The sequence below is a fragment of the Macrosteles quadrilineatus genome, unplaced genomic scaffold (genome assembly GCF_028750875.1).
Source record: "Macrosteles quadrilineatus isolate MER2022 unplaced genomic scaffold, UCM_ALF_1.0 Scaffold_13__1_contigs__length_4303367, whole genome shotgun sequence".
Lineage (NCBI taxonomy): Eukaryota > Metazoa > Arthropoda > Insecta > Hemiptera > Cicadellidae > Macrosteles > Macrosteles quadrilineatus.
The window spans coordinates 2,300,883-2,326,714 of NW_026542606.1; the positions used below are offsets into that span (position 1 = coordinate 2,300,883).

The 25,832-nt window shown below is 34.2% G+C and overlaps 2 protein-coding genes across 2 annotated transcripts in view; one reads left to right on the top strand and one right to left on the bottom strand.

The window, feature by feature from the left end:
* Positions 1–20,379, bottom strand: part of LOC129004930 (corrinoid adenosyltransferase MMAB-like) — a 105,961-nt gene extending 85,582 nt beyond the window's left edge. Inside the window, exon 1 of the mRNA XM_054433643.1 lies at positions 20,156–20,379. Coding sequence (XP_054289618.1) covers positions 20,156–20,220 — 65 coding nt within the window. The 5' untranslated portion in view covers positions 20,221–20,379. The remainder of the gene's footprint in view (positions 1–20,155) is intronic.
* A 2,258-nt stretch (positions 20,380–22,637) lies between these two features.
* LOC129004943 (3-oxoacyl-[acyl-carrier-protein] synthase, mitochondrial-like) lies at positions 22,638–24,351 on the top strand. The gene has a single exon (XM_054433664.1). It carries the CDS (start codon positions 22,920–22,922, stop codon positions 24,177–24,179), a length of 1,260 nt encoding a protein of 419 aa, XP_054289639.1. The 5' UTR covers positions 22,638–22,919; the 3' UTR covers positions 24,180–24,351.
* The last annotated feature ends 1,481 nt before the right edge of the window (positions 24,352–25,832 follow it).

The following is a 25,832-nucleotide window of genomic DNA, read 5'->3' on the forward strand; positions in this document are numbered from 1 at the left end:
ACTTGAATCTCATTGTTGTCACCATGTATCATTCGCCTGGTGGTAGTTTTGAACGCTTTTTTTATTTACTTGACATGTGTCTAGTTTATTTAACTTCCCTGGGGTTAGATATTATAATCGGCACAGACCACAATGTGAATATACTTAACCATCCAAGTGAGGCCAGTGATTTCAGGAACATTCTCCGCAGCCATGATATATTCTTCAGTGTCAATGAACCAACCCGTGGTCTATCTCCTTTAGACACTGTTCTTACCAATCTTGACAGCTGGAGATACATGGCCCATGTAAGTGTAGATCAGATATCTGACCACAAACATGTTTTTTTTTTAACTAGATCTACCAGAAGGTGTATCCAAACGTGGTCTGCAGGAACCTGACTACTTAAATAATCCTGTCAAAACTGTAACTTACAGACAATTTAATGAAAGTACGCGGCCTTGGAGCATTAGGGTTCTAACTGACATTTTTGTCAAAATTGAGATTTTGATGCATTATGGTTCTATTTGTCATTTTACAGCTGTTTATGAAAGTTGTAATGGTGAATTGTGGGTAGTTTTTTTTATATAAGCAAAACAATTACGTTCCATTTCCAGAAAGACCAAAATCCTAATTGAAGAAGGTTCTATTTGGTAGTTAGAACCACATTGATCTTCAAAAACTCCACACAAAGTTCAACAAAGTCCTATGTCATACATGGAACCTTGTTGTTTTAATTTTGCTCAGTGGTCAGTGACATGATGGTTGTATCTTGCACGTCCTGTTGTTTGTTTACAGAGTGTAGATGATGAGTTGTTCGTTGGTGAGTCAGTTGGTTATTTACAGGTTTATTAATATTATGTCGATCTACCTATACATAATGATGAGTAAAATGTAACTTAGTAAAATGTAACTTAATAAAATGTAACTTAATGAAATTTAACTTAATAAAAAATGTAACTTAGTAAGATGTAACTTAGTATAACAAAATGAAACTTAGTAAAATGAAACTTAATAAAATGTAACTTAATGAAATTTAACTTAATAAAAACTGTAACTTAGTAACTTAAAATGTAACTTAATAAAATGTAACTTAAAGAAATTTAACTTAATAAAAAGTGTAACTTAGTAAAATGAAACTTAGTAATATGTAACTTAATAAAAAATGTAACTTAGTAAAATGTAACTTAATAAAATGTAACTTAATTAAATTTAACTTAATAAAAAATGTAACTTAATAAAATGTAACTTAATGAAATGTAACTTAGTAAAAAATGTAACTTAGTAAAATGTAACTTAGTAAAATGAAACTTAGTGAAATGTACCTTAATAAAATGTAACTTAGTAAAAAATGTAACTGAATAAAATGTAACTTAGTAAAATGTAACTTAATAAAATGTAACTTAATGAAATTTAACTTAATAAAAAGTGTAACTTAGTAAAATGAACTTAGTAATATGTAACTTAATATAAATTTAACTTAGTAAAATGTAACTTAATGAAATTTAACTTAATAAAAAATTTAACTTAATAAATTGTAACTTAATAAAATGTAACTTAATAAAATGTAACTTACTAAAATGTAACTTAGTAAAATGCAACATAGTAAAGTGTAACTTAATAAAATCAGGGTGTCCACAAAAAATTTGTCATTAATTTCCATGACTTTCCATGACTATCCATGACCATTTACCATTGATTTCCATGACTCACGAACTTTACACGCAAATTATAATATAACATACACACACAAATAATACTGCCTGGACATGTTATTTTGCAGAAAATACTGAAATATGTAATAACAGATAACAATGGAGTACAATAGGTACAACAATGAACTAAAACAAACCGAAAACTCATAAAATAATACAACTGTAATAAATTGAATTGTCGAACATTTGTGAAAAATCCTGAAAAATGCTCCAACAGTCCGGGGTACGGCTGACTAGAACATTAAATGGTCCCCTCAAATCCATCCATAATTGGAAATTTCCATGACTTTCGATGACTTCTTGCCTATTTCCCTGACTTTCAATGACCAAAATTTCTTTCCATGACTTTCCAGAATGTGGACACCCTGAAAATGTAACTTAATGAAATGTAACTTAGTAAAAAATGTAACTGAGTAAAATGTAACTTAATAAAATGTAACTTAATGAAATGTAACTTAGTAAAATACCCCCGCCGCAGCAAACCTGCAGACTAAGCGAATTTCCATTTGACTGATTGGATTTACACTGAAATGTCTACTTAAAAATATAACATTTTTATTCTCTATTTAAATAGAATTAGTTTAACTAGTACTTAGGTTTGCTGCATCAGGGAGGGTAAAACTGTTTTTTTTTTTGTAAAACGTTAATAGTTAGTAAGAAATAAAAACATTTTCCAAATTTGATCAAAATATGTTCATAAACAAGCAAACTACAACAATTTACTTATTCTCCATAAGAATAACATGGGAATTTTAAATTTACAATTTTTTGGAATTTTCTCCGTAACCATTAGGCGCATAATAACGCTTCAATATACTAAATTATTTGCTTTTTTAAGCTCTACAAAATGGTTTGGAAAGAAATTGCTAAATTTTATGTTTTTTGGGTCAAAAATGGGAAAAACCTATTTTTACCCCATAAAACCCCCCGTAAACCCCCGTTCCCATGGTCCGATCATGCTGGATCTCGAACTCGTTCGAATAAACGTAGGTTTACACGTTTGTACCGAATTTCATCAAAATCGGATCATATTTGCTCGAGTTATCGTGCTAACGGACATATATATATATATATATATATATATATATATATATATATATATAAATATATAAATATATAAATATATATATATATATGAATTTGAACGGATGGTGTTTTTGGCCTCTAGGGATCTCAAAATGAAAAAAAAAATCGGTCCCGCGTCCAGGTCTTACCATGAGTACTACGGTAATAGCTTATTCCCTATATGGGAAATTCGCTAATATTCCCTATATGGGAAATTCGCTAAAATGTAACTTAGTAAAATGAATCTTAATGAAATGTAACTTAATAAAAAATCTAAAAATGGTAAATCCTCATAAGAGAGATTGTGTAAACTTGACTTTTACAAGACTGTTTCTGGGTAACTTATAAGACTGCTAGTATTTTGGTGGCTGACTGCTAGTCTTTTAATTACTTAAGATGTGTTAGATTTTAAGATATGATATTTCTGGTAGCAATACGAGGGTTAAACTCTGTAAAATATGCATTAAGACCAAATAATTATCATGGTTTTTGTAGTAACAATTAAATAATTGTTTGAATTTCTATGTACAAGTAAACTTATACAATAATATGTTTTCTTAAATACTTAAGATTTTTGTATGGTAATTAGTGTTTTATTAAAGCTATTATTCAGTATGATAAAGAGTTTTAATACCTTTTTTTCTACAAATGGGTGACTAAATTTAAGTTATAAAAATATATATTGTTACAATTAATTATCAATTAATTAACTTTTCTTTAGTAAAAGGGTCATAATATTTATGTTAGATTATACCAAATTCTATAAGGTTCTAAGTAAAAGATATAACGTTAAAATGCATTTTAAATCACATCAATTTTGAATCATAAAGGTTCCATCTAAGAGCAAGAACCTTAATGTATTTAAGAAAGTGATTTGATAAATCAATAAGGTTCCAACTTTGAGATGGAATTATGTTGAATTTGACTACCAAACAGGCTTCAAGCAACAAAGTTCTACCATATTTTTTAAAGTTATTTTTAAACTATATAGTAATAAATTAAGGACATTTAAAAATATGTTTTATCTAGTTAATTATAAGATGATTCAGAAAAAACATCTCTGAATATTTTAACATTGATCTGTTTAATTTCTGCAGTACCAGATTTTTGATTTTGCTCTCCTGTAAAGTTAAGGTTTTGGCAGTTAGAACCCTAATGCTCCAAGGCCGCGAGTAACTACTGTTACTTTCAATGTGTATTGACTGATCTGGCAGTAAAGTGGCTCTCTGAAATAGAATCATTTAATGCTGAACAATCCTTTGACTATTTCTTTGATAAGTTTAGAAAAGTTTTTGACTATTGTTTTCCCTTAAGAAATAAAACCTGCAGGACTGTGTCTTCAGCCAAGGCAAATGCTGGGTGCAGTGTAAACAACTGGTACACACCTGAACTCTCTGCCTTTAAGAACTTTATCCTAGGTATCAGTGACTTATGCAAGAGTAACCCACAATTGCTGCCCTACCTCCGTGATCTCAGGAAGCATTATCGTTTGAAGGTAAGGGAGGCGAAGCAATTTGCTACTGCTACTGCCATTGCTACATCTCCAAATGCATGCAAGGCTGCCTGGAACTACATCAATAGGCATAAAACCCCTACTACTGTTCCTGCTAAAGACTTTTGCACTGCTGATGAGTTTAATTCATATTTTCTTGATTCTGTTGATGAATTAATCCTCTCTTGTAAACCTGATCCATCTGTTCCTTATGATTGCCTTAATTTTGTTCTTTTTGTTCCCACTAATTTTTCATGGACACCTGTTACTGTTGATAAGCTGCTTGTACCTGTGTACAAAAAGGGACCAAAGGACAGTACTGTAAGTTACAGACCAATATCTATCATCCCCATCTTTGGTAAGGTGCTTGAAGCAGTCATGTTAAACCAGCTGTACAGCTACTTTGAGAGGCATCGCCTTATTGTGCCCGCTCAATTTGGCTTCCAAAAAGGAAAGTCCACCGTTCAGGCTGTGGACTGTCTTGTTCAAGAAATCTTAAATGGTCTAGAGATTAGAAATTCTACTTCCGTTATAATGTGTGACCTATCCCGCGCTTTTGACTGTGTGTCACATAGTCTCCTGTTGTCAAAGCTCGAAAGGCACGGGGTACGAGGCGATGCTCTCTCATTGATTAAATCTTATCTTGAAGGGAGGTCTCAAGTTGTGACTTGGAATGGTAACTCTTCCAGTCCTCTGATGGTGAACAATGGAGTCCCACAAGGGTCTATTATGGGTCCCTTCCTTTTTGTAATCTCAATTAATGACTTGTATCACAGTGTTGCAGGCAATGTCCTGCTATATGCAGATGATACAACTCTCTTTTCTAGTCACTCAGACTTTTCTGCATCTAAAGTTGCTGTGCAGGAATTATTAGATGTAGCTTCTATCTGGTTTCGCAACAATAAATTATGCCTGAACCAAGCCAAAACTCAAAACATCACTTTCAGTCTTTCTAGGGAACTGAGGGAAGAAAACACTGTAAAGCTGCTGGGCTTCACCCTTGACCCTCAGCTTGATTGGAACGATCATATTGAAATCGTGTGTGGTAAGCTAAGTCGTGTAATCCATTTGCTCAGATGGTTAAAGGCTGACATGCCATTTGAATTTGTTTGACTTGCGTACTTTGCTTTTTTCCATGCTCACATTCTGCATGGCACTAGGCTCTGGGGTCACTCCCCTGGAGTGAAAAAAGTCCTCAAACTACAGAAGAAAGCTGTCAGGGTCTTGTGTGGAGTCCATCAGCTGGAGCATTGTAAACCTCCGTTTGTTCAGCATGGTATAATGCCTGTACACAATGTATTTATTTACCAATGCCTGTTAGAGATTAAGAACAATGAATCAGCTTTTCCATTGGTTAATAATGTTCATCATTATAGCACTAGGAACAATGAAAATATTTTTAGAGATAGAGTTAGACTAGATTTAACTCTCAACTGTTTTCCTGTTGCAGGAATAAGGTTCTGCAATGCCTTACCCATAACTGTCGGACAACTCTTACCGAACAAGTTTGCGACCCCACTAAAAGCTTGGATGCTTGCCAATCCATTTTATTCCATAAAAGAGTTTTGGAATGCACAGCTTGTTACTATTGGGTTGAACCCACAGTAGTCTAGTAGAGGTATTACGAAATTGTAAATTTATTTTTCTCTGCCTTGCATGGCTTGCAGCACGTAGTTTTTATTTTTTTTTTTTCATTTTTAGTTGCATGCATTGCTTTGCATGTTTTATATTAAACGAGATCCTGCATGTGTTTATTTCAGCTCTATTGTTTTTGTTTGACGTAGCCTATTGTCTGTATGTACTGAATGGCCAAATAAATCTTTTGAATCAAAATAAGGCTATTTTAAGTAGGCTACTATTTTTCTTTGGAAATTTTGGGGGAAACGACTATTTCACCCTGAAACTCACGTTTGAGCATCACAAAAGCACTAGAAATCAACAATTTTTGGAACTTGAATTTTTTTTTTACTTTTTTGAAAAAAAAACCTTAAAATCTTTTTTCTTATTATTTAGGCCATTTCAAACACTTTTTCCTTTGGACACTTTTCCGGCACATGCCGTTTTTACCCAGAAAACAAGGTTTGAAGTCATTAAAAATATCAGTGCCAGAAAATGGCAGATTTAGGGTAAACCAAGGTTAGGTTGGGTTGGGTTAGGTTAGGTTTAGTTAGGTTAGGTTCGAATCATTAAGTTAGGTTAGCTATTGACACTTACCGGTTAAATGTGCCGGTCAAAATCTGTAAGTTAAGTGCCCACAACTCCAACACTTTTGTTAATATGAACATTTAAGTTTACAAAACGTAGCTTTTCAATGACAGAGTACTTTATTTATTTAGTAGAATGGAAGCATTTCCAGGTACTTACGACGACATTGTTGTCGGTCTTATCTATCTGTCTGAGAGAGATAACGATTCGCTGTAGCGTCGACAGCACCGGCCCGCAGTAATAAATCAATTAGCCTAATTTTCGTTCTAGGCCTAAGCGAAGAGTTGGGTTGACAAGTTAAGTTTGTTTTGGGTTAGGTTAGAACAGTGTCATCTATCCTAACCTACCAACCAAACCAACCAAACTTCTTGGAACAGAAGTTGATGATCAAAACCTTTTCTAAATATTGTATTTTGTATTAAGGTCAAGTGGGGTAAGTGGACGCCCAAAATCACATAGGTAGTACAACTTTGAGCACAGATTAAAAAACGCATGTAGGTGCCTTATGCTATACAAATAAAATTTGCTGAGCTTATTCTTTGGAACTTTTTGTATAGCCTATGTGGTTCTTTTATTTTGTTAAAAATATAAATTTTGTGTTTTTGAGAATTTTTTTTTTAGAATAAATCGCTCTTGATTTATGTTTAGACGCACACGTGGTGATTTTATAGTCGAGAAATGAATTTTTTCAAGAGTACGTTAAGCTGTCCTAAAATGGATTTAGTTGAATTAACCTGTGTTTGTGCTCTTCAACTTAGATCAAAGAAAAAAGAAGACAAAGTAAATAGGTGGGTTTGTCCGATAATAAGTCAGAGACTTTTGAATGGACTGTTTTATTAACTGTAGGTACACTTGTTTACGTGATGACAGTAAAAAGGTCTTACCTACTATAGAATGTCTGTTGAAAGTTTTGATAAACTATTAATATTATATTCTCGATTTTCAGGGTGAGATAGGCCAAAGTGTTTTCCCCCAAAAGGGCCAAAGGAAGAACTATTACCTTTAAATCCATTCATTAGGTTAATCCAGGCAACTATCCCCAATTGATCTAGAATCTAGATTAGGTCGATGGAGGGTTAAGTTACTGAAGCTAAGTAGGCCTAGTGTTGGGTATCAACAGTCGGTAATTATTCCGACGTCGGGACTAGTCGCAAAAGTAAATTTTTTTTCCATAATGACCTAAATTTCACGCCGAATCCGAAAATGACGTTTTTATTTTTCGGATTTTTATTAAAAGACCGGAAATTACTGAAAAACCCGAAAAACAGAAAAAAATATTTTACTCAAAATAGCCTACGTCATGTGGGTACTCAAAATATGCGGAATATTGTGTAGATTAAGAATATGCGAGAATCTTTTGGATCCGATTAAAAACACCGGAGATAGGACGAAAAATCGGTTAGGTTAGGCTTGGTTAAGTTAGGTTAAGATAGGTTTGAGTAGGTTAGGTTATGTTAGGTTAGATTGAGTTGAGTTAGGTTAGGATAGGTTTGGCTATGTTAGGTTAGTTTGAGTTAGGTTAGGATAGGTTTGGTTAGGTTAGTTTTCTTAAGGTTAGGTTGAGTTAGGTTAGGTTAGGTTGGATTAGAATAGGGTTAACCCTAACATAACCAAACCTAACCTAACTTAACCAAACCAAACCTATCCTACACTAACCAAAACCAACCTAACTCAACTTAACCAAAACTAACCTAACCTAACCAAACCTATCCTAACCTAACTCAACATAACCTAACCTAACATAACCTAACCTAACATAACCTAACCTAACATAACCTAACCTAACATATAACCTAACCTAACATAACCTAACCAAACCTATCTTAAAACTTAACCAAGCCTAACCTAACAGATGTTTCGTCCTAAGTATCTCCGGTGTTTTTCATCGGATCCAAAAGATTCTTCCATATTCTTAATCTACACAATAGGCCTACTCCGCATATTGTGAGTAGGTACTCACATGACATATTTTGAGTAAAAAAAATAATTTTCCCTTTATCAGTTTTTTCGGTAGGCCTAATTTCCGGTCTTTTCCAAAAAATAAAATCGTCATTTTCGGATTCGGCGTGAAATTTAAGTCATTATGGAAAAAAAACATTTTCACTTTTGCGACTAGGCCTAGTCACGTCGTCGGAATAATTAGGCTACCTACCCAATAGTCGATAAATCAAAAATATCGGTTTTGAAGCTGATAGTCGATGTTTTTTCCATCAATAGGTGTCTTCTGATATATTTTAAGTAATGTATCGATATTTTATTCATTTATTCATGGAAATTGTCACAAATTACACCATATACAGAGGAGTTTCCTCAATGGTAGATGACATGTCAAAAATATGATACAAAAATGTTAAAAACTAAATTAATGTAACTTAAACATAATGAGAAAACAAACTCTCCACATGAACCATTTTACAAACCACTATTACTATATAAAATGAAATCCTCTACTGAATAAAACATATGGCTCTTTAGATAGTTAACAAGTTTTCTTTTAAATGCTTTGGCAGAAGATTCATTGCGAATATGAGAAGGTAGTTTATTAAATAATCGGCTGCCTGTATAGAATGGTGTCTTTTCAAAAGCTGCTGTTCGATGTACCGGCAAAGAAAGATTACAATTACGTGTAGGATAGTTATGTGTAGATTTTGAAAGAGTGAATTTGTGAAAATTTTCTTTAACAAATAGAAGGGTATGTAGAATGAAGATGCAAGGTAAAGGCAGAATATCTAGTTTCCTGAAAATGGGTTTGGCTGATGCAGTATAGGGGGAATTTGTCATAGCACGGACAATGCTTTTCTGAACCTTAAATATTGCTGGAGAAGACTGTGAGTTGCCCCAAAATATCACTCCATATGTTAAGTTTGAATAGATATATGCATAGTAAACCATTTTCAAAATGTTTATCTCCAGGATTTTTGATAAGTCTAGAATTAGAAAATGACCTTTATGGAGAATTTTTGATAAAAAATTTACATGCTCATCCCGGAGTCATACCTAGGTCCACCGCGGTCAATCTCCCCCGCGCTAGTTTCCGCAAGGTCTTCGGCCGGCGGAGCATGAGACCAACAATCCCTCCCACTTGCCTCTGAGTCGCACAGTTTGGTTTGGCCGACCTAACCAACCGGTGCGGCGGACAACTGGAGACTACTTCACTCGTAACTACGCCTGTAAAATGTAGGATACTTTACCAAAACACTGCTGTATTGCGGGCTGACTAATGAGACAGTTTTCTGTAAAGTAGTAATTGTATAAATTACCGTACACTTGCTTGGCTACGAAAAATAATTATTCAATTATCATATCTATTCCACGATTATTAATGGTTTTGAAATCCATACACCACTTTACTCACTAATATTAATGGTACAGATTAAGCGCATAACATTAGAATGATTATTTACTTTAAACACAAATGCAAATTGTTAACGACAACATTTAATTAAAGCCAAAACAATCAAATAACAATAAGCCGTTTAATTACTAACACAAAAGGTTTCGTATGATTAGATTATGCATACTGATAAACCACCTATGGCCATCTATAATAATATTTGGGGTTTCTTTTCCGAGTCGGGTTAGCTCTTCTACTCGACCGATTTTCATAATTTTGGCCTCAAACTAAAGGTATGGACGCACTACAGATTTGCAATCAAGAATCGGCATTCATTTTTATTTACGTATATTTCGAGTTATGCACAAAATGTGTCCCTGTACATTTCTTATGGGAGTTAAATTAGTTTTTTTTTCAAGTTCGTTTGGCTCTTCTGCCCATCCCATTTTCTTAATTTTGGTCTTAAAATAAAGTTATGCAAGCAAATATTTGTGATCAAACATAATCATTAATTTTTCTAATGTATTATCCAACGAAAAAATTTAATTTTTTGTTACTTCAATTAAAGATGTATTTCAGCAGCTCTAACTAAACTACCCTATATGTTTTTGTCTAAAAACCTTTAGTGAAATACCAGCTTTCATTTGAGCTATTAATTATTAAGATTCCGATCTTAATAATCGTACCTAAAGCACTGTTTTAATCAGTTAACTTCAAGATACTGTATCGCTCAATCAGAAAACATAAATTTGATTATATCTTGGATGTGGAATTTAGTTTGTGATATTTTTACTCAATTCAAATTACGTTATTCTATTTGTTTTGACCTAAGAACCTTCAGTGAAATACCAGCTTCCATTTGATTTATTGATTATTAAGATCGGACGCACCTAAAGGACACAGCTAAATCACGAACAACACAAATTGTTCAAAAAAAGAGTTATTTATCATCGATTTATAGTCAAACGATCTTGCTTGCAACCTCAACAGTAACTGTCGACTTTGACGGGTTTCATCTAGTCAATCTTTAAAAAATCAAACTTTCATAATTATTTGCAAATCTACACAAATTAGGCTTACCAATGACCTATTAATTAATAAAATCGGTTCAGTAGAACTGTAGATTTAATTGTACAAAGTTTAACAACAACATCTTTCATTCAGTATTTTCTCACCACTATAAATTGGGAGGTTGCTTAACGTTTTTGAAAATAGAGTAACGTTTAAATGGTGAGGAAATCGACCAAAGTGGACGGCGATATTCTTGATAGAGAATAAAATTTCCTACAAATTACTATCATGTATTTCCTGGAAATACTCAATAAAGACAGTCTAAAGTTGGCTACAAATATAAACTTGGAAAAAAGGCGTTTTAAATGTATTATTGTTTATTTTCATTTTTTCTCCTCAAAAAGTAATAAAATCACACTTTCATAACTATTTGCAAATCTACACGAATTAGGCTTTCCAACGATTAAGTAACAAAATCGGTCCGGCAGGAATTTTAAATTTTATGATTTTTAAATAGATTTGTTTTTCTAACAAAATATATGGATGAAGTATAATTTAAAACATGCTATGTAAATTAATGGTATGTTTAGGGAATACATAGTTTTATTTTAAAACGAGCTGTTGGCCCGTCCTACGTACGGGAATCGAGCAGTCCATTAAAATTGTATATAGTTATATCAATATGTCTATTCCTAATTCAAGCTTAGTTTAAGCAGTTCAAAGTTTATTGTAAAGAAAAAGCTACCAAGATTAATTAAAACTTCTGGTCGTTGTTACTTTCTCAACCTGTCCTAAAAAATTCGGGTGGTAAAACAATTGTCATAAGCTTTTTTTTGAAGTCTAGTGAGCTTCGATTCGTATAAAGCAATGGTTATAGAATCTTACTTAATTTCTATAATCAATGACAAAATCACAGAGTAATTAAACTAACCTCATAGTTCTTAGAATATTTGTATATTCAACCAGCTGTTAGTTATAACAAATTATATTGCACTAAAACAAACTAAAGATTTTATAGACTGTTGAAAAAATAAATTAGAACATCTATTATTTTAATTTTACTTTGTATATTTAAATTATCTCTCGTCCTCTAACCGAATAAATAAACGTATCAATTATTAAAGCATTACACATAGTATAGAAAGTCAACCCTACGTATGTCATTTCATTTTCATCCAAATGCTGAATTATTTGTGTCGAAAACGCAGATTGTTTACAGATGTTACGATAAGCAAATTGTATTATACCAAAACCTAGAGTAGAATGTTAGCGTCGGCTGCTGGACTTTTTAAAATTTTAAACTTAATTTAAAAAAACTGAAACCCTAAACTAAAATTGTGTTCGACATTCCCTAGTTCCCAAAATTGGCTTCTTTCAAATCTTTCTTTTGACGCAAAAATGATGAAAATCCGTCAAGTGGTTAGTGGTTGATTCAGAATCGTGAAATAAAAAAACCCTGTTACGTTTTAATATATAAGATTACGTACACATTTTTGTAATATTCCTGGAATTAGTTTGGATTTTTATTACTCGATACTTAAATTATATAAATAGCCAAAGGCAAGACAACGTCTGCCGGCTTCAGCTAGTTTTTTGATAATCCTATCTCCTCTCTGGCATTATTTAATTCGAAAATGATTACATTGCATTATAAAGTGATTTCATACGTTGTAGGCCCACTTATTATGTCTTACAGTATGCTCCTTCAATCACGGCTAAAAGATCAAATACACCTATAAAGAGTTATTAAATTGTGAGTGAAAATAGAATGATAAGTATTTGTTATTTAATTAGAAGAAGATTTACCTAAAAATGGGGCCCATTGGCTTCCTTATGGGGCAAGAATAAGTGACCCAATGTTCCCAGTCCCAGTGTCAATGAGCAAACTTTTTTTAATTAAAAGAAAACTGCTTTTCGGGGTGGGCCCTCCATAATAGTAGGCTATTTTTAGGACGCATTCATCCCTTAGCCACCTTCCTAAGATAAATAAATTATTACATATGAGATTACGAATTTCAAAATGGAAAAGAGTGTTTTTTCAGCGTGTAGATTCTTAATATAATAATAATACGACATATTATAATAACGAATAATATGACAGATTAAAGTGTTTTCCGTACGTAAATGTGAGTGAGTGTATGTATAATTGAAATACTGTAACATAAATTATGGAAGCAGCCAGATTGGGTAAAATAAAATATGTAAAAACAACAATTCATTTAATTTAAATAACAACCCCTAATTCGTTCCACAATGGAATGACATGCCGGGCACGTTATCGGTACTCTTACTTGAGTACCATCTCCATTAATAGAGAATAACTGTTGAGAGACAAATGCCACCAAACACCTACTACAAAACACGGGGTGGCCACAGGGGGTGCAAAGCCTCGTGGGCTGCATAACACCGCAGAAGCGGAGCGACGCGGCGGTTCGATGACCAGAGGGTCCAGTTTTGCGAGCAAGAGAACAAAGAGTTTGCGTTCCTTGAAACCCAAACAAAGACTGTTGTGTTGGGGTGCGAGCTTTCTCTCGGTGGCAGGTAGCTACAGCCGCGACAAGGGTCGCTGCAGTTGTAGCTAAATAATATCATCGACGCATTGACGGTAGTGGATAGATATTGTTAAAATAAAAATGAATTATAATAATTATCATAGTTCAATGTCCTAATTAAGAGCTTAATTTTTACGCAAAAACCTTATATCAGACAAATGTGCTTTATGGACAGATTTCACGTTTAAGTCCCTACCACGTGCAACACTTTTAGCAAATTTCCCTATAGGAAATCAATAGTTTCTTAGCAAACGTATTGACTGTTTACAATTAACATATGTTCTTCTTCTCACTTTTAGTTTCTGCCAACAGTGGTTGGAATTTCATAACAGTGTTTGTTTCCCATGTTAATCTTATGGAGAAATACGAAACTTTAAAGGACCGGCCTCACTCTCTAATTATTTCCCTAAGCAGAAAGTTTCCTGCACAACTTCACGTTACGCTCTCTCCAATGATACCAAAAACATGCCAATCGGTTCAGTAGTTTCGGAGGAGTAATTGTCACAAAAAACCTGCTTGCGTATTAAATAAGTAAATAGATATACTGTTATAGTGTCCCTGTTGCTGATTTCTTTTTAGTATATCAATTCATTCAGGCTCTCTCTCTTTTTTTCTATTGTAATATTTGCGCCAACCCAAATTCAAATCTTTATAATTAATACGCTACATGAAACTTTGTCGGTTGAAATCCTCCGCCATTTCTTAACCGATTGTATCCATTGACGTCTCATTGGAAAGAGCGTGTCGAGTAGATTTGCAAACTGGCCTTACATGTATGAAAAAGTCCCTTAAGCTCTGCCCCAGTGGCTTTAAAGGTTCCCATGTTTTCCTTATGAAGAACATAATTGTTTACATTTTGATCAGCTGTATAATTTAATTGCTGTTATTTATCTTTCAATTCAACGAAACGCATTGGGTTCATTTACTGATTTTGGTTGAATAGAAATGAAATAAATGTACTACTTTAATTGACAATTTAAATAATCGAGAAAGCCTTGGCAATTTGATATATTTTACCTCCTATATAATGAAGAACACCTACAGCACAGACAATGGAATAAATGGAATTAAAGTATTATATTGTCTGTGCCTACAGTATGAATATTCCCACAAAAAATGAACAAGGATGTTAGTCGAAGTGTTACTATTTTGTAGGAATCACGGACTTAACTTTATGATTATTGGCAAAGGAAAACACTCTAAGGCTGAATTAAACTGTTACGGCAAGGACATTAAATATATGTTTTATTAAAAGTCAAGAGATTTTAAAATAATATGACTACATCCAAAAAACTTTAAAAAAACTTTCATTGAAGGATTTGCATTATTCACATTTAAGGGGAACAAAAAAACCATCTGAACAATATTAGGCCTTTCAATTCTGCATTCTTTCAGGGAAATTTATCCATTGAGTATACACGTATATAATTGAATATACGTGTACTCAATTATATAACATATACGTTATAACAGTAACTAGCCAAATTATTGCCAACGAGCTGTTGGCCCGTCCTACGTACGGGAATCGAGTAGTCAATTAAAACTGAATATGATTCAGAACAGCTAGTTTACAACTTGGTGGCCGATTCACACACACTGGCTTTGAGTACAGTAGCTACATACCACCTTCCACTGCATAGGCCTACTATCACTTACCGTACCTTATTTTACCACCTTGGCCACTGAAACCTCTAAAATGATCCTGGCCTCCCGTTCTCCTCTATCCCCTGCCATTTCTGGATGACAGGAAGATACCAGTCTGAAGATGTCTTTCATTACTTGGTCTTCCAAGTGGTCGTCTACCTTGTAGTACTCCTTGGAATACACTTTTAAAAGTTGAAGTATCTTCTCTCCGCCATGCAAAGCCTGCCCAGCCCATCCGAGATCCGAGCCTTTTGGTCTACTTTTGGAATGTACCCCTTTATCAAGTTTCTGAATCATACAGTACTACTGGGATAGTTATGATATGGTATGAATCGATTTTGGTTTCTACTGACACCCTGCAGCTTACTGGTCAGTTTTCTGGAGACCTACTACACCGGTTGACATTTTCATTACGAATAAAATGTGTACTGTATGCAGTCATACTTATATTTAAACATCTAGAAAAAGATGTATCAACACGTAACCTATATCTTAAAGGATTAAGCACTTATACTTAGACGGATTGCATTTATGACAAAACTTGATTATACGTTTAAAAAGTTTAGTTCAAAATTACACAATCTCCTGATAACAACGGTAGAAAATAAACTGCATTTTAAAGTAAAATAGTGTGTAGGCAAACTCTGACGATCAATATTTTTTTGTATACAAACAACTTGTAACATAAACATTTCAATGACAGTTAGAAACTAGCTGTTAGTTAAACCACCACTAAAACGACTTTAACTCGTCCGTCGGCTGCTAGACTTTTTGAAAATTAAAACTTAATTTCTAAAAAACTGAAACCCTAAACTAAAATTATGGCTTCGACATTCCCTAGTTCTCAAAATTATCTTTCTTTCAACACAAAAATCATAAAAATCCGTCAAGTGGTTGATTCAGAATCGTGAAATAAAAAAACCCTGTTTCGTTTTAATAATTATATAGGATTGAAGCAAATACAATTGTGATAGAGAGGTTATGCAGAAAATCAGGCAGTTCTTAAGTAATGTAAACAAAATGTTATCGTTGTAAAAAAATTACAGAAATTTGTAAACGTACTGGCAACAATGGGTAGTACCATGCAGACTACATTATCATTGACGAAGATCAACATGGACAACCTAATGCGGCTATAAGTGGGAAATATTTGTAGAATACACTAAAAAACTAGATCAGCTTTTGAAAAATGATAAAATATTTACAAGAAATGTTGATTATATGGAACTGTTAGGTACGTGATCTATGAGTTGAGTCTTTTAAACTCATCGGAAATTATGACTTTTATTAGGTTTTAAATAAGTTATTTGTTTTTAAACAACTACCGTACTTTACTTCTTCGCAATTGCTCGATTTCGAGCAACATGTACACTTGTAGTAGGTAAATTTTTCATTTCAACCAAGTGTTTGTAGCAAACTGTTAAACTGTCAAACTTCCATTACTATCCAAACTATCCATTATTTCGTAAATTGCCCTTTAAGGTCGTAATTCATTTCTAAAGCGAACTTTCCATATACCTAATGTTAAAAATACCTTAGCTGTACTTATTTGTTTGTTATTCTTTCAATTTATTTCCGTATTAAAATAAGTGTGATTTTTTTGTATTAGGTACTGTATCCTGTGTTAAAACATGTAGCACATGAAATGGTTGATATCACCCCATTTTTCAGGATTCTCTACGGAGAAAATTCGTTTGAGTAGGTTGGTGTATGTCTCAAATCAAAGAAATAAAATGACTCGACTTAAATTACTTAACACAGGTTATCAGTAAGGCATATAAGGTTTTCTTAAGTTCTCGATTCTGGAAACACTTTGTTGCAGCATGTTACCTCGAATTGAAACAGATCGTTTAGCATTCATTAGAAGTCATCAGTTAAAACTGAGAGCAGAAATACCAGTAATGTAAGTGAGCCTTGACGACGCAAATAGAGATATTTAAAATTAGTTTCTAATAAGTTTTCAAACAACTCTAAGATGTATCTAAAACTATTCGAATTTAAGCTTAATGTTTTTCTTGGCGTTATGTTTCATACTATGCGGCTCATTGAGCCTCACGGGTTCTCTAGTACTATACAATAATTGAAAATATGATGTTTTCAAAACTACAACATAGCAGCGCATAAATAAAATATTATTAAAAGCAACAAAGATTAACAATCCATTGATTAAATGAATGGAAAAGGCGTTCCTATCATCCCACAATACGGCGGAGTTTGCAAAAGGTATACTAGTTTTTGCAGGCGTTGTTTCGTATGGTACTCAGCCATACATATACAATAAGTGCCGGCTATGTATAACAAGCTTTATTTTTACATTGATTTCCTTGTAAAATCAAATAACTCAATTGTTAATATAAGTGTAGTAAGAAGATTCGTTCACTTCGTTCACTCATCTATTATTACAATTAATACAATAATAGCATTCCCCAAAAATTTAAGTTGCCTTTTTTAAAATAAAACTTATTATGATATCTTCTGGCCAAAAGTTTAATTATCGTTCTGATTTTAAAATATTTTATTTAACATTACAAAGTTTAAAGTAAATTATTCACCTACTATAGGAGGGTTTCGAAAAGGGTAATTAACTTCAAAAAATACAAAAGGATTTTTTTATTCTAAGAAAATAAGCAGAAACCAGATTTATTTATCTTAGTAGCAAAAATGCTATACAAATATATAGCACGGGTTACTTTTGTATTAGTCTTACTCTTATCCCATTTAAATACTATAATAATGATAGTATCAATAAACAAATGCATATTAGTTATGTAAAGGAGACTTTGTCCTGACCGCACCAGCCTAACAGATGCGTTGGCCACTGACAACAAGGTCTACCGGCAGCAAACACGACTACATCCCCTTCACCCGTCACGGAACTGGTTCAGCTCGGACATTTCGCACCACCAATCGTAGGTCAGGTTGGTGGTCGTAGACCTTGTTGGCCGCGGACCTTGGCGCGTCCCCGCTCATCCCACTTCAAAGAAGGATCAACCTGTAACCCTAAGAATTTATAACTATCTGCTGTCTGCAATAAGGGTTTGACATAAGAGTCATCAGAGTATTTTGAATTGGAGTAGTTGGAATGAAAATTAATAGCAAAAGTTTTATTTTTATTTAAAAGAAGGCCATTAGCTTTAAACCAAGAATTCATAGCAGATAAGTCATTTTCTAGCATTTTAAATAAATTAACCCGGATGGGGTGTTTACATAAAAGAGTAGTATCATCTGCATATGTTATTAATTTGGAGTTATGAACTGCATTTGGTAGGTCATTAGCAAAAACTAAGTAATGGAATGGTCCCAGAATTGATCCTTGAGGGACACCAGCTTTAACAATGGAATAATTACTTTGAACAATATTATTTATTTTGACTGATTGTTTCCTATTATCCAGATAGGACTGAACCCAGAGAAGTGCATTACCACTCACCCCATGTAGTGATTCAATTTTTTCATGAGCAAGTCATGGTCAACACAGTCGAAGGCCTTCGACAGATCACAGAACACTCCGGCTGTGTACTGCGATCTATCAACAGCCTCCGAAATGCCCGAAACAAACTCATAAATTGCCTTAGTTGTATTTCTACCCTTCCTGAAACCAAACTGGTTTTCACAAAATATGTGATTGCTCTCAAAAAAATAAGATAATCGGTTTAAAGCTACCTTCTCAAATACTTTAGAGAAAGTAGGGAGGATGGAGATAGGCCGATAATTGTCCAAAACTGAAGAATCCCCTTTTTTTAAAACAGGGTTAATAACACTATATTTAAGTATATCTGGGAATTTATGATGGTCAAAAGATCTGTTAATAAGAATTGATAAAGGATAACAGAGATTATCAGAACAAGCCTAGCCTTAATCTACGTCTATCTACGTTTAGCGAGACCTTATGCTTTTTTTACCTTGATATTGTTACTATTGATAAGTTATTTCACTCCAATGTTTTTGTTAATAGCGTAAGTTTTATATATTTCTAAAGGCTATAACTTAGTATATTTTACTCCGATACCTATTAATTTTTTACTATCACTTGTTACAGCCATCGGTGCATCAGAAGTAAGTTTAGGCCTAGGATAATTATTTCTCTAGTTTAAGACTGAGGTTAAAATATAGTAGGGCCATAAGTAGTTTAAACCACGATTGTCAGAGTTAATATAGGCCTCCTAGATTTGGGGAAAGCGGCCCTTAGGGGATAAGTCCGATAAGTACAAAGAGAGGCAAACTTTTTTGGTATTGACTAAGTATAGGTTAAATATACCTACAGGTAGCCTAGGTAAAATATTGTCAATGGTTATACCTACATATGTATTTATTCTCCTGTAGGCCTAACCAAAAAAATTTTAATGGAATTGAGATTTAAATTATATATTTCATTATTTAGAAGTTGGATGATGTTTTAAAAATTTGGTAAAACATCGACCAAATGCAGGTACAGTTTCTTAACTGGGCTATGCTAATATCGATTGAAATTATCGAATTGAAAATATTGATTTAATAATCGATATTTTTAAATAGGCCTATATCTATTATAAATTTAAACTATCATAACCTAACCTAACCAACCAAACTTGCTGATGGTGAAAAAATCGCATGAAGGTTTACTAATTGAATCGATAGTTTCAATCGATATTAGCATAGCCCAGTTAAGAAACTGTACCCCCAAATGCAAATAATATACTTACCTAACTTAGATACCGTATTTTGTACCTTCTCCAATATTTATCGATACGGTATTTTGATTTCGATATTTGGGTACACTTCTTTATCTGTTGGCACAAACAACCAAATGAAAATATCGATCGATATATCGTTTGGTTGATTACGTAAGGTTAACCTAACCTAACTAACCAATCGCTATACTTAAGTTATCAAATGTTTCATTCGGTTGTTTGTGCCAACAGATAAGGAAGTCTACCCCGATATTTTTTTACATCGATGTTAAAAAGGCCGATATGACTATCGATACTAGGCCTAATATCGATGTTACCGGTTCGATGTTCCAACACTAAGCTAAGTGAACTAGCCTAGTTTGTTTACTATAGGCCTAGGCCTAGGCCTTATAGTGAAACATTTATTATGATTGTTAATGTTAACCACCATAATATTATTTTAATATCTAGAGTTTATTTTGCTGAAAAACTATTTATAAGTTACTTACTATCTGGCGGAGAGATATCTAATTCCTGTAGGCACAAAGTTTTTTAATTTTGATAAAGCTTCCATTTAACGTCGTTGATTGATAGTACAAACATTAACATGACATTCTTATTCTTTCTATGGTTGGTTGAGGTTGGTAAGATTTGATAATTGATTTGTTCAGTTCACTCTACTACCATTCGCAGTCGCGGAACGAACAGTAACAATAACTGACGGAGCCCGGTTGAGTAATATAACAAGGCAATAACAAATAACATAACATAACGACTGGGACGGGTGGCGTGGGCGTCACGAGACCTTAGGCTCGTTTCACTCACATCCACATCTACCCGACCCGGCATCAGCGAACACATAACAAAATAGAAGCGCTACTCGCAGCGCAGGAGCGTGGCAGTCTTACTAGCCGGCGAAACAGACAAAGATGGCGGCGCTAGTCTACCTGTCGAGTATGTTTTCTGTGCTGTCGGGGAAATAAATATGTGCACTCGAGTGTGAGCCTATCAGAGATGAATTATCCAATTTTGGCGAAACAACAATTAAATATAAGCTGGATTAAATACATTTTACGTGGTAACAATAACAAAAATTCCGCTGACCAGAAAAATTTATACTGTTGAAAGATCCTAAAAAGTACCGGTTTTTTAAGAAACTCTGCACTAACACTGAAGTTTAAAATTTAATTGTAAACAAACCACTGAGCCAATCTTTATGAAATTTTTATGGCTGTGTGAAAAAAGCAATGTCAGTGTGATGGCCAATCCTACTGTTTTGTACTGTTTGTACTGTTCCTACTGTAGGTATTTGTTTAGTAGGTACACATCGGCAACGTCGCAGGTTCGCACGCGCTACTGCCCGACTGGGAAATATCGTACAAACACCAGGGGCCCATTTCATAATAAACTACAAGTTACAAGTTACAACTTGTAACTTGTAATTTCCATTAGATTTGCATTGGGCGATCAGCTGATTTACTAATAATATTAGTTTGTACTTTATTATGAAATGGGCCCCAGGGAGAACGGCCCGCGGCGCGATTTATAAAGAACCTCTTTGCGTTACTAATTACTCCATTAGTAAATCGCATTGCCATGCGCTGGTGGCGCTGCCTACGGATTGACACTTGACAGGCAAAGCTCTCTCAAACCGCTTAATGCTTTTTACCATGCGGTTGGCATTCTGGGTTAAAGTAGTACGTTTTCTGTGATTACACACGACTAGAGAATTGTATATGAAATTGCTTGGTTACAAGTTGAAGATCATCTCATTAAGCTACAATTTTGTCACTTGAAGTTTGCTTCTGACAAAAAAATAAAAAAAAATCCTCGCTTAGTAACTTTTTCATGTCAAGGTGTGATATTTGTTTAACATTTTTAGTTGTTAAAATTCGAATTACGATTTAAATAAGATTATATTTATACTGTCAGATTCTGCAGTTAATGCAGATTCCGAATATATAGCTTTCATTGCAGTCAACCTATTGTATGCACGGCCAGGAGCGTATTAACAACCGCGTGCAGGGCTTAAGGAACTGACATATCTGCGTCGAGTCCACCTTTGTGGTGGGGGAAGGTTGCTGAAACGGCGCGCTTTTTATCCCAAATCAAATCTCCTATCTACCCGGTGTTCCAGTTGTGTTATATAATTCGATGGGTGCATCACGGCATGGGCACACGGGAGGGACTAAGGCTAAAGGTGTAGTGACGTAATATCTCTAGTGGCTAATGTCTACTCTTGAGGCAACACGATTACCGTAACGAAACAATGTGTTGTCAGCGGCGTTCGTGGCATTGTTAGTAGCGTTTCGATTTGGTGTTCAGGAGGTCCCGGGTTCGAATCCCGCTGGTAGCACTAACTTTAGGTCAACAAATTTTTCATATCAGCAAGTTTGGTTGGTTAGGTTAGGTTATGACAGTTTAATTTTATAATACTAAATTTTAAAATTAATTTTATAATTAATAAAAAATTATAAGTAATCATTAATTAGATTTTTATCTTATACAGTTTTTATATTATCAGCAAGTCTGGTTGGTTAGGTTATGTTATGACAGTTTTATTTTACAAATTAAAAATTTATTTTATAATTTAAAAGCAATATTTTATAATTAAAAAGTTAATTTTATAACTAAAAACAAAATAAAAAAATTTCAACTTAGCGGTTCTAGGGCTGCATTTTACTTAAGGTCCTACGCTCATTCGAATTAAAATATCGATTATTTGATTGTTTCATTCGATATATCCTTTGGTTAGTTAGGTTAGGTTAACCTTACCTAACTAACCAAACGGTATATCGAACGAAACAATCGATTAATCGATATATTGATCGATATTTTCATTCGAATGAGTGTAGGACCTAAAGTAAAGTGCAGCCGGTTCTAGCGGCGAACGCTGACACTACAAGATATGTTAGCCTTAGTCCCTCCCGTGTGCCCCACCGGGTACATCACACGTCACTTCACTAGTTTCAGTTCAGTGTTCAGTTTGTGTTTGTGGTGAAGATGATGACAGGTTTTGGAACTGTCAGAATTTCAGATTCAGAGGTTATGTTTGGTTTGTTTCATGTTTGCTATGTTTAAAGAAGAAGTTAACCTTACCTTTGGGTTTAATGCACTGTGATTAACACACACTGTCAAGTGCGAATAACACAAGAATTATTCTGTGTTTGGAGGTTGATGAGTTGGTAACCATAATATTGGGATATTTCATAACTAATGTGCACTGTGCAGTCGTATGTAAAATATAGTGTATGTTAGTATTGACCATTAAGAATGAAACGTCGAGTTGTTGTTACAGGCATAGGAATGATATCTCCTTTAGGTAAGAATACGCAACAATCTTGGGAAAGCCTACTATCAGGGAAAAGTGCAGTAACAGTTGTTGAAGGAGATGAATACATACAAATTCCATGTAAAGTTGCTGCAGCTGTAAGTGATGATGTGCTAAATAAAGAATTTAATCATTATTTTACTATGAGAGATTTTAGGAGTATGTCTCGTGCAACAATTATGGGAATTATCGCAGCCGAAGAAGCCTTAGCTGATTCACAGTGGAAGCCTACAACAAAGAAAGGTCTAGAATCAACAGGCGTGTGTGTAGGAATGGGAATGTCAGATATTGCACATATCTCTGAAATGAGTAATGCACTAAAGCTTGGATATAATAGTGTGACACCATTCTTTGTGCCCAGAATTTTAACAAATATGACTGCAGGACAAATTAGTATAAAGTATGGTTTCCAGGGTCCCAATCATTCAGTTTCTACAGCTTGCGCAACTGGTGCACATTCAATTGGTGACGCTTTCAGACTCATTCAAAATGAGTATGCAGATGTAATGGTTTGCGGAGGTGCAGAGGCAAGTATAAATCCACTGTCTATTGCTGGCTTCAGTAGGATGCGAGCCCTTAGTACAGACTATAAACATAAGCCACTAGAATCTTCAAGACCTTTTGATGTTGGGAGGGATGGCTTTGTGATGGGCGAGGGTGCTTCAATCATGATTTTAGAAGAATTAAATCATGCACTATCCCGTAACGTAAAGATTTATGCAGAAGTGATCGGATATGGAATGTCAGGGGATGCATCACATCTAACCGCACCTCATGAAGATGGCAGAGGTGCAATATTGGCAATGGAAAGGGCAATCAAAGATTCAAATCTTAGTTTGAAAGACATATCTTATATTAATGCTCATGCAACTTCTACTGTATTAGGAGATGCTATTGAATTAAAAGCAATTAGAACTCTGTTTAAGGACCACTGTAAAAATATTGCCATCTCCTCAACTAAAGGGGCCACAGGTCATCTATTAGGAGCAGCAGGAAACTTAGAAGCTTGTTTTACAGCTTTAGCTTGTTTTTCGAGGGAGATCCCACCCACAATTAACTTGCAAAGTGTTTGTGAAGAAGGTAAAGGGCTTAATATTGTTGCAAACCATAAACAAGTTTGGGGAAAAGCAAAAAGGATAGCCTTAAAAAATTCATTTGGTTTTGGGGGAACAAATGCTTGTTTATGTCTTTCAAGCTTTTAAAAATTTTAGAAGGAATTTAGTTTTAAAAGTATAAACATATTCGAAGACTATTCTTGTTTTATAATCTCTTCTTTTGTCTTATGATTAGGCCTATCTTAAGATGTTATCAGAGACATTAGGCCCCTCATCTCATGTTACAATGACCTGTTAAGGATTTCAAAATAAATAGAACAATACATATGCACAGCATTTATTTATTTTTGATGCCTGGAAAACCCAACAATTCTGAACTTTTAAGGTTTTACTGTTACTATCTCTAAAAAAATATTTGTTGAGCTTAATGAATAAACAAAGCTTAAACCATTGACTATACACAGTCAATGCTTAAACCTACTTACCGCTATTTTTTTCTACTATTTTCGTTACTAATCGGTACTGATAATCTGTACTGATCATAATGTAAATCCTCGCTTTTACCCAAATGAGGTAAAAGACTTTTAACACATTCTTAGGAGCTTTGACCTGTTTTTTATGCAGATGAAGCAACTAGAGGAGAATCTGCACTGGACACAGTCATAACCAATATTGACAGCTGGAATTACAGTGCTTGTGTTAGCTCTGACCAAATATCTGATCACAAGGCATGTGTTTTCTAGATCTTGGACATTAGCTTACCAAATTAGGCCTAAAATCTGATCAAGTGGTTAAACCTACTAGAACTGTCTCTTTCAGAGTACTTAATGACATAAACACAAACAGGTTTTTAGAGTGCTTGATCAGGCCATAGTGTGGTATGATGAAATATTGTCACAAAGTTCTATTTTTACTTTTGACAACTTCTTTTAAAGCCTTAAAGAGATTTATGATTTTTGCTTTCCCCTTGTCTCTAAAACATCCAAGTCCAAGCCCGAATGTAGGCATAAGTAGAGGTGTTCCTAACTCAAATAACTGGTACACCCCTGAACTTGCCAAATTTAAGAACCTAATTTTAGTTATTGCTGACTGGTTCAGAAGCTCGCCCCACCTACTGCCTGAAACTGAACTACGGAAGCTGATAAGGGAGTAGGCTACTGTGCCTACTCTGTAAAATGTAAAGGAAGCCAAGCAGGTGGCTGTGGCCGCCTCCATCTGCGAGTCACCCAATCCCTGTAAGGCTGTGTGGGATCACATACGGAGGCTTGAAGGTCCTACTTCCAACCCGCCCAGAGATTTTTCTAGTGCTGATGAATTCAACCATTTTTTTTGCAGAGTCTGTTGATGATTTGGTTAATACCTATACCTCCCACACCAAATTACACCAACCCCGCTACCCTTGATTCTATACCTACTGCCCAATCATCAACTGGCACCCTGTGGGCCCTGAGACAGTGATTAAAATTGTAAAAGGTTTTAAAAGCTCTAAAAGTGTAGACTATTATGATATGAATGTTGAGCTCTTAAAGAAAATTGTTTATGTCATTGCTTCTATTATAGCTCATTTTATTAATAGCCTACACCTTTTGCAAATGGTATTTTTCCTGAAACTCAAAATTAGTCGAACAGTTCCCATTTACAAAAAGGGCTCATAAGATGATCTTAAAAGCTACAGACCAATATCCATAATACCTATATTTGCCCAAATATTTGAGGCCATTATGCTTGAGCAATTGTATAGTTACTTTGAGGAGCATAACCTTCTCACTCCTGTTCAATTCGGTTTTAGAAGTTGTTCCT

What these genes read in the sequence shown, in the direction of transcription:
- LOC129004943 (XM_054433664.1), top strand. Translation starts at nt 22,920, where the DNA reads ATGAAACGTCGAGTTGTTGTTACAGGCATAGGAATGATATCTCCTTTA.